The sequence below is a fragment of the Eptesicus fuscus genome, chromosome 5, assembly GCF_027574615.1.
Source record: "Eptesicus fuscus isolate TK198812 chromosome 5, DD_ASM_mEF_20220401, whole genome shotgun sequence".
NCBI classification, from domain to species: domain Eukaryota; kingdom Metazoa; phylum Chordata; class Mammalia; order Chiroptera; family Vespertilionidae; genus Eptesicus; species Eptesicus fuscus.
Window position 1 is genome coordinate 32,150,225 of NC_072477.1, and position 13,988 is coordinate 32,164,212.

Genomic DNA, 13,988 nt, shown 5'->3' on the forward strand with positions numbered 1-13,988 from the left:
GAAAAATTTAATAAAGATTAATGTAAAATATAATAAACAAATTTATATACCTGAGTAGAAAATGGATTCTTTGCCTCCGTGTCTTCAGCAAAAAGTTTCTCAACCAATTCCAACTTGAATTCATTGACCATATCACTATCAACATCAAAACAATACTCACTGGGACTGGTAGGCTGTAAAAGGAATTAAATGTATTCACTTTCCCAGAATAAGCCTCTGTGTTTTGCTAGTTGTTAGAATAATCCAACCAGATCTCAGAGAATACACAACAAAGTCCATTTGTTCTATCAAATTTTACCTAACTAGTGAAAAGTTAAATTTTTGAGCTTACACTTTTAACAATTCTTGCTAATACAATAGCTTCCCCTTATCTGGGGTTTCACTTTCTGCAGTTTCTCAGTTACCTGTGGACAACTCAGGTCTGAAAACATCAAATAAGAAATCCCAAAAGTAAGCAATTTGTAGTTTTAAATTTTGCATTGTTCTGAGTAGTGTAATGAAATCTTGCACAGTCCCACTATGTCCTGCCACGGACATCAATCATCCCTTGTCCAGGATATCCACACTATATACATTAACTACCCATTAGTCACTTAGTAGCCATCTTGGTTATCAGATCAATTGTCACAGTGTTGTAGGGCTTATGTTTAAAGTAACTTTTATTTTACTTAATAAGGTCTAAAGTGCAAGAGTGGTGATGCTGGCAATCTGGACATGCCAGGGAGCAGCTGTAAAGTGCTTCCTTTAAGTGAAAATGTATAAATTCTTGACTTAATAATACACACACACACACACACACACACACACACACACACAATAAGTAAATATATCCTACCTAATAGACAAATATGCAAATTGACCAAACATCTGACACACCAACAAACCACGCCCACAAGCCACGCCCACCATCCAATCAGAGCGAGCATGCAAATTAACCCAAACCAAGATGGCTACAGCCACAGAGAGCAAGGTTTCCTAGGTTACAGAGGAAGCCAAGCTTTCCGCCTGCCCTTGCCAGGCTTAAGCCTCCACTCAAGCTACAAAGTTTCAATTATAGAAGGTAAACAAATTCAAACAAATGGCGGCAGAATGGAGCTTGAGAGAGCAGGCCAGGGTTGCCCTGGCAACAGGGGAAGCAAAGCTTTCCGCACACCCTGGCCAGGCCCACCCGCTTAAGGCAACAAAGTTTCAATTAAAACCCCAACACAAATGGCTGCTGGCCTCGGAGGGAGCCCCAGGCTTGGCTCTGCTGCAGGCTACAAAGTTTCAATTGTAGAAGGAAAATAAATTCCAAATACCAGGGCCTCCACTTGGGTTGCCAGGGGGTGTGGCCGGCTTGCAAACCACCACAGGCCCCTCGCTCAGGCCGCCCCATGCCCCAAGGGAACCCCACCCTGATCCAGGACACCCTTCAGGGCAAACCAGCTGGCCCCCACCCATGCACCAGGCCTCTATCCTATCTAATAAAAGAGTAATATGCAGATTGATCATCACTGCAACACACAATATAGCTGCCCCCATGTGGTCAAAGATCCTGCCCCCATGTGGACACAAGATGGCCACCACAAGATAGCCAGCAGGAGAGGGCAGTTGGGAGGCACCCGGCCTGCAAGGGAGGGCAGTTGAGAAGGACCAGGCCTGCAAGGGAGGGCAGTTGAAAGGGAGTAGGCTTGCAAGGGAGGGCAGTTGGAGGTGATCAACCCTGCAGGAGAAGGCAGTTAGGGGTGACCAGGCCAGCAGAGGAGGGAAGTTGGGGGCAAACAGGCTGGCAGCAGAGTGGTTAGGGGGTGATCAGGCTGGCAGGCAGAAGCGGTTAAGGGCAATCAGGAAGGCAGGCAGGCAAGCAGTTGGGAGCCAGCAGTCCTGGATTGTGAGAGGGATGTCCGACTCCCTGGTGGGATTGGGCCTAAACGGAGAGTAGGACATCCCTTGAGGGGTCCCATATTGGAGAGGGTACAGGCTGGGCTGAGGGACAACCCCCCTCCGTGCACGAATTTCGTGCACCCGGCCTCTAGTATACACACACACACACACACACACACACACACACACTGAGGTTGCTAAGATCTACAGTAATACTAAATCTTATATCCAGGAAATTGTGAAGGAAAAAGAAATGCATGCTAGTTTTGCTGTCACATCTTAAACTGCAAATTACAGGCACAGTGCATAAATGCTTAGTTAAGATGGTAAAGGCATTAAATTTATGGGTGGAAGACACGAACAGAAAACATGTTCCAACTGACAGCAATGTGTTGTGCCAGAAAGCACCAAGCCCATATGAATGCTTCAGCAAGGGATCCCCTGAAACGAATAAGCCATTTACTGCAAGCAAGTAAGGGATGAAAATATAACAATTACTGTACCCTGCATCTGCCAATGAATAAGCTGCTGCCACATTTCTAGCAGAGCTCAGGAAGTAGATTAAGGTTCATTACTATCCATGATTTCAGGCATCCACTAGGGGCCTAGGAAAGTGTTCCCCCATGGATAAGGGGAATTCTATATATGTATTTCTGACTATATGTAATAATAACATCCTAGATAATAAAAGGCTACTATGCAAATCGACCAAACAGCAGAACCACCAGTTGCTATGACACGCACTGACCACCAGGGGGCAGATGCTCAATGCAGGAATTGTCCCCTGGTGGTCAGTGTGCTCCCACAGGGGGAGCACCGCTCAGCCAGAAGCCGGGCTCATGGCTGGCCTAAGCCATCAGTCAGACATCCCTGAGGGCTCCCAGACTGCAAGAGGGCACAGTCCGGGCTGATGGACAACCCCGCCCCCTGCGTGCATGAATTTCATGTACCGGGCCTCTAGTCATTAATAAAATTAAGAATAAACGATGCATTATTCTGTTTATGCTAAAGAATAGAACTCATCTAATAATTCATCTCCCACAGGGTACCCAACTGGCCACCAACAAGATGATATACTTACTGGAATCTACTTTTGTACTAAGAGGGCACATACCTGTAGTGATCTACTTAAAAATCTTACAGCTACTCTGAGGGGTAGGTGTGGAGATTTAAGTTCTTTTACTTGCATTCACCATAATGAATGTACTATTCTTTTAGAAATTCTGAGCAAGAAGCCCTGGCTGGTGTGGCTCAGCTCACTTGAGTGTTGTCCTGTGCACGGAAAGGTTGTTGGTTTGATTCCGTCAGGACACATGCCCAGGCTGCAGGTTCAATTCCCAGTCAGGCTGTGTGCAAGAGGCGACCAATCAATGTTTCTCTCTCACATCGGTTTCTTTCTCTCTCTCCCTTCTTCTTCCTTCCTTTCTAAAATAAAAACATTTTTTTTTAAAGTTGTGAACAAGAACTCTAACCAAAAAATTATAGCTATGTATTCTAAGCATAAGCTTTTGCCTCCCTCACTATAACATTTTTGTTAGATTAAAAACACAACGAATCAAAAACATTTTGTGCCTAACCGGTTTGGCTCAGTGGATAGAGCGTCGACCTGCGGACTGTAAAGTCCCAGGTTCGATTCCAGTCAAGGGCATATACCTTGGTTGTGGGCACATCCCCAGTGGGTGGTGTGCAGAAGGCGGCTGATCAATGTTTCTAACTCTCTATCCCTCTCCCTTCCTCTCTGTAAAAAAATCAATAAAATATATTAAAAAGAAACAAACAAACAAAAATTTTGTGCTAGGCAAACTAAATAACCAGAGATTAGAAAGTGTTCTCCAGAAGGCTATGAGATGTCAAATCTCCTACTTTTAGCTTGCCAGTTTGGATCCACAGATATTGAATATGAAATTATTTACCACCTATTAAAGCTTATTTGTGCCTCATTTATCAAGTCATCATATTCTGATCTGTTACCCAACTCTAGAGCATATTTTTAGATACAGGAAGCTCTGAAGTTGAAGCACTCTAGATTTAGAAATAGAGCCCTATGTGATACCTTCAGTCTTAGCCCAACCTTGTCCTTAAAGAGAACTTTTATTGTGACAGAACTTGTATAAAAACAGCTATTAAGTATTTACTCTGTGTAAGATTTGGTATTTTCATGTTATACTTACCGAGAATTTAAAAATAGTAATGGAAACTATACTAAATTGGGCAGAGCTTAGGGTACTTTCCCTTTTAAGCCTTTTGCTGCTGGACAATTCTCCAACTCAATGGGTAATATGTATGGGCTTAAACCTATCATAGGCACACAGTTTTTTCTCTGTGGATGTCTAAATTCAAGACTTTTATTGTCTTATTGATATAGAGGAGCAACGTAAGTTTTTCCTTTACATTTTTGTTAAGCCTGTTCTTTCCCATGTTCCACTGAGGTCCAAGTTAAGCTCTTAACAATTATTGCAGTAATTTTAGAGTGCTAAAATGCACACAAACAAAATCCATGACACGTGGGTCAAATTAAAGTTTGAATAAAATCTACAAATACATTCTTTCCTGAACATTAAAATCTGAAATTTATCCTTTTCTTATTACATCATGACACCTACCTCAGGCGAACTTTGTCTAGTACTTCCATCAGAAGGACTAGCCGGCTGATCTTGAATCTGGGGCATGGTAAAAGAAAGTTCCAATGACTCTGGATTTGGTTCTAATTTTAATGCAACTTCCTCATTGAGTGCAGGGTCGGCACTACTTCGAAGTGGCTCTGGAGTATCAGAGGCAGGTAATGGAGACATTGCCAAATTTATACTCTCTAATTTTTCATTAGATGAGGGGAGCATTACATCATTATATAATGGAACTTCCTCAAGTTGTTGGTCATCGGTTTCTGTGTCTGTAGGGGAAAAAAAAATCAGTCAATTTAAAGAATATCTAGATTTTAACTTATATAGAATATATCCTTTACCAAAGGTTTGTCTAGTTCACTCAAACAACAAAAATGTTACCCAATTTTCCTTAATCAGAACGTTTACAGATTCTATGGTATAAGTCTGAGTTATCTTTCTAACCCACTACTGACAACTCCTATTAATCGACATGACATAAAAACCCCAGTAATTCCAACTGTTTCTTCATTAAAATTTAACCTAGTTTGAAATTACAATTTTCATTTTTAATGTTTGATATTGGTATGACTGCTTACTTATCCTTTAATGCAACTATACATATTGCAATATAATTTTGCTAAATTGTGGAGAAAATATGACTGTAGGATATAGAAATAGCAGAGTAGTTGAGAAAAGTTAAAGTGGGGAAAGAAATACCTTAAGGACACTTTGAAGCACAATTTCCAACAATGTGACAAAAACAGGAATGCTGAGAAATTACAGAGGCAAAATATTTAAGCAAATACTTTTAAGAAGACTATGAAAAATGAAATATATAAGACCATGACGTCCAAATGATTACCAACAAAAAAATGTTAGCATCAAGTTCAGTTAAAATGGGCTTGCATCAGCAGACACAATTTAGGCAATTAATAAACTAACTAAAGACCCACCATTGCTGCCAAAATCTAAAGATATGATTGTGTCTCCAGCAGCTGGGGCCAGCAAAGTTAAAGCATCAGGTTCCTTCTTAAGTTTATCAAAGAGGCTACTTGTATCTTCTGATTCAACTTTGGTGAATAGCTGAGTCATTTTCATATCTGAAGATTCAACTGGTTTGAGGACACATTCTGTTTGTTGAAGGGAGAAGATCAAATCGTGCTGAATAATACCACTGTCAAAAAGAGAGATCAGTAATTCTTAAATGAGCAGTTGACACAATGGGGGTAGAGGAAAAGGGACTCTTATCTCCTAAAAAATTCTCCTTTATGAAAAGGGAACATTTTAAGATCTTTTGACCTAATCTCTCATTCATTCAGGGTTTAAAATACCAGTATGAAAAAGACTTATCAAAATTCACAGTATAAGATAATTCAAATTATTTGACTGGTTTCAATTAAGAAACTTCAGCTATCCTTTTGGGAAGAGTGGTGGTGACAAAGAAATGTAACCATGAAGTACATGAAAGACATAAATAGACCTTCCCAATTTTTATGCTGACTCATATAATGAAATTGGCACAGAAGAATTCTTTGGCAATAAGGATGGTTCTAGAATATAAAGATATATAGGTAAATGACTCAGGTCTTTCTTTCTAAGAGGAGTGCCATATTTTCTATGGTGGTAGGAAAATGATATGGTGATATCACCTGTGGGGGTATAGTTGAAAAGGGATAATAAACAGCTCCATATTCATTTGGCTTAAATATAAATGTCATTGCTCCTTTCATCAACAGATAGTATTTACTATGTGAAATAAACTGATACAAAAATAAAATATCCAACCCAAACATGTCAAACTCAAAAGGCTAACAAAGGCCAAATAAACAAGGTTTAAGTTTATGCAGGCTGCAAAAAAACAAAAGCTTCAATTTTCATAGAAATGTAAGTTTATTTCTATAGCGACATGCTGAGTACAAAGGGCAGATATAAATGAGTAATCATTAACATAAAATAATAGAACATTTTAAATAAAAATTAATATTTTTTCTTGAACATTAACTTATCAGACAGTGAATAACTGCACAAATTAACAAGTGTAACACAAATAAACCTATTTTTCTTCTTCTCCGAAAGTGAAATATTTCCTGTTGCACATGCCAAACAAGTCAGTACAAGACTAATGACGTGGCAATCGGCTGCTAAAATATTTGCTGCTAGTATTAGCGGAGAGAAATGGTGCGCCTGCGCGTAAGGGAAATGAATGCAACACAATTCTAGTAATCAGTCATTATTGAATGTTGTAGTTCGTTTTTAATAACCCTAATAAAAGAGTAATATGCAAATTAACCATCACTCCGCTACACCCACAAGCCACTCCCACCAGCCAATCAGGAGCAAATATGCAAATAAACCCAACCAAAATGACTACGGCCACAGAAAGCAGGAGGGAGGCTTGCATTTCCCAGGCAATGGAGGAAGCCAAGCTTTCTGCCTGCCCTTGCCGGCCTAGGCCTCCACTCAAGGCTACAAAGTTTCAATGAGAGAAGATACATAAATCCAAACAGAAATGGCGGCAGCCACGGAGCTGGAAAGTGCGGGAGGCTAGGGTTGCCCCCGGCGATGGAGGAAGCCAAGCTTTCCACACACCCTGGCCGGCCCAGGCCTACGCTTAAGGCTACAAAGTTTCAATTATAGAAGGTACATAAATCCCAACAGAAATGGCTGCCGCCACGGAGCAAGCAGAAGGCTTGGCTCCGCTCCAGGCTACAGAGTTTCAATTGTAGAAGATAAATAAACCCCAGATACCAGGGCCTCCGCTTGGATCGCCAGGGGGCGTGGCCAGCCTGCAAACAACCACAAGCCCCTCGCCCAGGCCTCCCCACACCCCAAGGGAACCCCCACCCTGATCCGGGACATCCTTCAGGGCAAACCAGCTGGCCCCCACTCGTGCAACAGGCCTCTATCCTATCTAATAAAAGAGCAATATGCAGATTGACCATCACTCCACACACAAGATGGCTGCCCCTATGTGGACACAAGATGGCCGCCACAAGATGGCCAGCAGGGGAGGGCAGTTGGGAGGAACCAGGCCTGCAAGGGAGGGCAGTTGTGGGCGATCAGGCCAGCAGAGAAGGGTAGTTGGGAGGGACCAGGCCTGCAAGGGAGGGCAGTTGGGGGTGATCAAGCCTGCAGGGGAGGGCAGTTAGGGGTGACCAAGCTGGCAGAGGAGGGAGGTTAGGGGGGACCCAGGACTGCAGGGAAGGGCAGTTGGGAGGGACCCAGGCCTGCAGGGGAGAGCAGTTGGGGGGGATCAGGCCTGCAGGGGAGGGTAGTTAGGGGTGACCAGGCCTTCAGGGGAGGGCAGTTAGGGGCAAACAGGGGAGCAGTTAGGCATCAATCAGGCTGGCAGGGGAGTAGTTAGGGGGTGATCAGGCTGGCAGGCAGAAGCGGTTAGGGGCAATCAGGAAGGCAGGCAGGCGAGCTGTTGGGAAACAACAGTCCTGGATTATGAGAGGGTGCAGGCTGGGCTGAGGGACACCCCTCCCCACCCCATGCAGTTAGATTGGGAGTTAGATTGGGAGACCAGGAGTTCAATCGCTCACTATGATGTATGCTGACCACCAGGGGGTGTTGTGGAACGAAGGCCCCGGCCAGCAGCCGGAATGCCCTGATCAGTCCTGATCGCCAGCCAGGCCTAGGGACTCTACCCATGCGCAAATTTTGTGCATCAGGCCTCTAGTTATGTATAACAGGATATTGTAAAAATTAGATTACGAAATTTTTATTAAAACATTTCTTACATACTGTTATATTGGCTGGGCCGCAAAAATATTCATTGCGGGCCGCATACAGCCCGCGGCCCGCAAGTTTGACATGCTTGATCCAACCCTTTCCTTCAAGTTTATAGACCACCCAACCCTTTCCCTCAAGTTTTATAGACCAGTGTGAAAGTAAATGTGCAAACAAAGTGATTGCTAAAATGGAGAAAGCTTGCTTCAGAGGCCTACAAGCTGAAACTTGGCCTCAAATAGTATTTGTTAGGTAGACTGCAGTGAGGGGGTAAAAGGCATTCCAAGTAATTGATTCTTATGTAATGGGAAAGTCACCAACTCTTTGGCACTAATATTAAAACATTAAAGGATGGTGTCAGAATTGGCCAAAATAAAAACAAATGACCAAAGTCTTCCTAGGAGAGGTAGCCATAGATGTTAGAAAGAGGGCTACAATTATGAATGCATGGGAGTATAGAAGATAATGACAAGAAGTGATGTTCTGCAAGTAGGTGAGTCTTTATCATGGAGGTGACCAAGGGATCTTTAAAATAATTCTAAAGAAAATGAGATGAGCAGGTATATATATGCAAGAAAAACCAGCCTGGTGGTAATATGGAAGATGGACTAAAAGGGGGCATTTGCCTACTGAAATTGATCAAATGAAGGTTTAGTTTATGATATCTATAACATTCACAAGTCCATCAGCTAAGGGAAGAACTCAAGAATATTCAAGAACCACATATCACATTATACAGCCTCTTATAGTAATCTCACATAGATTTTCATTTAGTTCTCATATAACCTTTTGAATTATGTATTATCATCTCTCGAATATGGATGAAATTGAGAGAAATGAGACTTTCCCAAGTTTATGGAGAAATGACAGAGCTACGACACAAACCTAACTATTCCAAGGCCAGTACTGTTCCTACAAAAATAACATAGCTGCTGTGAGGTAATACAAGCTGACAGCTGTATGACTAGAACAAACTAATCCATAGATCTGGTATTTTTTTTAGGGTCTTTTAAAATATCGGAGTGAAAAGAATGGGAATAGATAGCTATTGGTAGTAGTAGAATCACTGTAGAAAAGCTGGCCTACAAACACAGATTAGAATACTAAAAACCATAATTAGATAGAAATGAGAAAATAAAATTCAGTTAATGTTGAAAATATTTTCTCCCTTTAAAAGTAGAGTATCCAAAAATAGTTATTACTTATTTTCCCCAAATATTTCTTTCCCAAGCTTACCTCACAACAAAATTTACGCAGACAATGCATTGTGGTTGAGAGTTCTTAGTGTTATATATGACAGTTGCTTGAGTTTCAACCCAGACATATCCACCTCTTTTGGCAAGCATCCTGTACTGTCCTGTGGTTACCTGTCCTTTAGTAAACACTAGAAGTAAAATGGAAAGAGTCATGCGGAGAAAATAACAACTGAACTGTCAATCAAATGGATGCTAAATGTTGATCATTGTTTTAGAAAAGGAGAGATGCTTACATTAATGGCATCAGTTGTAATTGTTTAAATTGAAAGAGAAAAAGCCCCAGGATACTAGTAGCTGAAAATGTACCCAATTTTATTCTTCTACCCACCACCCCCCCGCAAATAAACTGTCACTTTAAATAAAATCAAAGCCAGGAATGAAGGACAACAATGACTAAAATTCCTAAAATTCAGTAAAGGAATTTATTTTCTTAAATTCCCGCTATAGTTTCCAGATAACCAAAGATGCTTCAAGTAGCTATCCTAGCATATTTGAATCTCAATTGATTATGCTGAAGTCTTTGGCACTTTAGGCAATCTTAATTACTGACTTGGGAGCAAGTACTAGAGAAATAGTAAAGATGATATTATCATGAATATTGGTGGCCATTTGGTAGTTCAAGGCTAATCACATTCAGTGACACTGAGGCATCCCCAATCATACTGGGAAGTCATGTTCAAGTACAGATTCAACAGGCAAGTGAAAAATTCTAATATTTTACTTATCGTGGGATATTTAAATAACATTTGAGTAAAATTGAGAAACGTATCTTATGTCCAGGGTACTTATCACCACTAGTACATGCTGTTAATCACCTTCACTTTACTAAACAATTCACTTCATCGCACAAATATTTTCTGAATGCTTTGTACTCCAACCACTGTTTTTAATATTTAAGTATGAATTCTGAAAATGATGCTACAATATCCTGCAATGTATTTTTTGAGCCTTTGTATTTAAAATGCCTGGGAAGTTTTAGATATCAAATGATTCTACTTTAATTAGTATTGCTTAAACAAATATAAAACATAGATTTAATGGTCAAGATCCTTTAGGAAGAATTTTGTTAAGATAGTTTAGAAAGAATGGTTAATATTAACCAAAAAGTTAAATGTACATAGCTGTATGACCAAAAAGTAAAGAGACTGAAAAGAGTTAAAGAGAATATCAATGAGTTCATCCATTCTGCTTACTATCATGATGAGTTTTGGTCAGATGATCAGAGTCCAAAGCATGATAATATTCATAAATTGAGCGGCCCAAAAGTTCTTCTGGTTCATATCCCATCAATTCAGTAATTCTGTTAAGTAAAAAATGTAATAAGAAAAAAGAGAAATTAACTGATAATGAAAAACTTTGCTTCTTTACGGTAATGAATATGCATTAATATTACGAACAAGTGAATTTTAAAAAATAAAGAGCATTTTTCTTTGCTGAAAATAAATTTACATCTCACCTTTAATAACTCTGCAGTTACTAAATATGGCACCATCTGTTTCTTTAAGTTCTCTGGATTCACCCTGTTATCTAACCCTTTAATCCCCTTCATTCAAACATGTTACTCATTTTTATCACATTGTATTGTATATACTTTTGGTAACAAGACAAGTTATTAATAAATAGATATGAAGTACTGCAAATTAAATGGTAAATGTCATAAAGGTAGTTACTAACACTTAATTTAAAATATAGAGATTAAATCCGTAACATTATCTTGCCATAAAATCACATTCCTGTGTGTGTGTGTGTGTGTGTGTGTGTGTGTGTACACAAAATCACATTCTTCATAAAACAGGTCCACTAGGCAAGGCTTCATTTTGGGGGATCAATATCCACTACAAAATTTCAGTATTATTAACTCGAGTATCTACATTAAATGGGAATAAAGGAATACCTATTCTGTTGGTTTTAGAAGATGCTCTTGTACTTCATTTTGGAAATTAATTACATAAAATTACAGAAATTCCTTTCAGATGAAACAATGCTATCAAACTGAAAATTGACTAGAACAAAATCCTTCTGATTTTCTGGCAGTTCCTTTAGGACAGAGACGAAATCTTACTATTCTCTGTAACCACAGTGTGAAATGGAAACCTGTTTATGGGAAAGAGAAAGCTCTTCTTAGCACTTCTTAGAAGAGAAATGTTCTCTTCTTTTCTGAAAGCAAAACATGAGTTAAGCTTTTTTATTTCTCAGAGTTTAGATTTCAAGGGAATTTCTGAGGTGTAAACAAAGGTTACGTAACAATATTATTGTGTCCAAAAATCCGCCCCCCCCCAAATGAAATCACACCTCAATTAATGACAGAAAGCACACAGGGAAGATATTCTCCTAAGAAATGTGTAAAAATAATACTGTTGTGTTGTCACACTTTAAGGAAAGATCTGCTATAATTTATTCCAAAATAAACAAACAGAAAACTGATTTGTAAAAACAAAACAAAACAAAAATTAAGCCAACTTAAGCCAAAATCCAAAATTCTTTACAAAGGAACCTCCCTAAACATATCTACACTAGGTGGCAGCATTTCAAAGGAAACCACAACAGCCTTCTTCTTTAAATTATGCTTTAAAAATAATTTTAATTGGTTTTATGAAGGTTATATGTTTAAATAATATTCCCATGAAATTAATTTTTTCATTATTTATACCTTGATATGTCTGTATGCCTGGCACTGTTCTAGGTGTGAAATGGAAAGACAAAACTCAACATGTGGCTAATCTTCTGGTCCACTTACTATCTACTTAAGAAATAACGTGGTAAGCATAGGAATCAGAGACACCACCCTGACCCACAAGAAGGAATGGTGGGATAAAGGATGTTTTTTGTAGGAGATTTATGAGTTGAGTATAGAGAGAGTCAAAGAGAGAACAAAACCACTTCAGGAAGAAGGTACACCAAAGCAAAGACAGAGGTGAGAAAATGCTTGGCATTGTATAGCCAACGAAGACTGGTATGGTTAGAGGGGGCAAGCAGAAAGAGACGAGGCCAGAAAAGTAGGTAGGGGGATCAGATTAATGAGGGTCTTGTATATTACGTTAATAAACGCTGATTTAATCTGATGTCAATCAGTGTTTCTCAATCTGAGTTGAAATATGTTACTACTAAAGATGTAAATAGCACATAATTCCCTAGAAGGCCAATTTTATTCATATCGAGGAAGAAAGGTAAAAAGTTAACTTTAGGGAATTACAAACCTTATATTCTGTACCAAAACGGAGAGGAGTGATCCAGAAAATCTGATAAAAAGTATTTTTAATGGACTAGAAAACCTGTGATCTAAAACAACTATGCAGTGTACCACTTATTCATTGTAAGTGTCTGGAGGGCAGAACTGTTAATCTTCATTTCTACTTTAGTGCCAGTTAGTGTCATGCACATAGCAGGTGCTCAAATTAACGTGTTGAATGATTGTAAGTGGAAATTGGTATAGTAAATAATAGCTACTTATGGGATATTTTAGATGTTACAAGTTTGATATGTTAGATTTTAAAATTTTTTATCTTTGTTCTTAAGGGTTATAGATGTGAAGAAGTACCTACAAAGAACTCTAAGCAGAAAAATAACTAGTCAAACTCAAAACCTTACTTCGCCAAACTCTAAACTGGCTGTCTTTACTCCTCTGTCATGATCATTTTGTTAATTTTCTGAAATAACCTTTCTCTTTCTAGTTTCATCACTTTCCTTTTTCCCAGCCTACCCTAACACTTTGTTACTAAGTTCAAAAAAGAAAAAATAATTTCTCAAAAAGGAGGGCATTTCTGTTCTATCATACATTCACATGAATACTGCCAATAAATGCCATAAAATACTTCTTAGCTCTATCTTCATTTTTCTTAAAGTTGACACCAGAATTCGTTAAGCACTCAACAAACTCTTTTGATCCTAGCAACAGCCTTTTGAAATATCACCCTCATTTTAGATAAGAAATGAGATTTAGAACAGTTCAGTTCTAAGACCAAGGCTACACTGTAAGTACCAGAGCTGCAGGCCAGGACTGAATCTGGGATTATGTGATTCCAAAGCCAGCACTCTTAACATTTCCTTGTCCAATGGGGTGAGGCATTCTTATCTACATTATGGCTAAATGCTTAAAATTGGCTTTCTCATATAATCTTCACGATGACCTAAATAAAGTAGGTGTTACTAAAGTTGAAAAAAATGAACTAATGAGTCCAAGATCATTTCCAAAAAAGGCAGCAAAGTCAGGACTTAGTAGTCTGGCTACAGAATCTATGCCGTTAGCCATAGAATTTTCTAGTAAAAAAAGTGGGACAAGCAGGCAAATAATCACAACAGTAGGATAAATGCTATGACAGAGATATACGGAAACATGGGAAGCACTCTGGCTATAGGTGTTAGGAGACACACCAGAAGGGGTTCACCCTCCAACTGATTAATCTGGAGAAGTGGGCAGAGGCAGATCATAAATATCCTTGCTTGGCATGTTGAGGAGTTTAGATTTTATTGTGTAGGTCTATTTTTCTTAATGCTTGTCTTCTTTTAATAAATAAAACCCTCCTGCCCTCCTCTA

At 39.3% G+C, this 13,988-nt stretch overlaps 1 protein-coding gene across 1 annotated transcript in view; it reads right to left on the reverse strand.

Annotated features, from left to right (window-relative positions):
* Positions 1–13,988, reverse strand: part of HIF1A (hypoxia inducible factor 1 subunit alpha) — a 49,115-nt gene that overhangs the window by 6,881 nt on the left and 28,246 nt on the right. The window contains exons 7-11 of the mRNA XM_054716008.1: positions 10,648–10,754; positions 9,435–9,582; positions 5,420–5,640; positions 4,467–4,753; positions 51–173 (exon numbers count right to left, since the gene is read on the reverse strand). Coding sequence (XP_054571983.1) covers positions 51–173; positions 4,467–4,753; positions 5,420–5,640; positions 9,435–9,582; positions 10,648–10,754 — 886 coding nt within the window. The remainder of the gene's footprint in view (positions 1–50; positions 174–4,466; positions 4,754–5,419; positions 5,641–9,434; positions 9,583–10,647; positions 10,755–13,988) is intronic.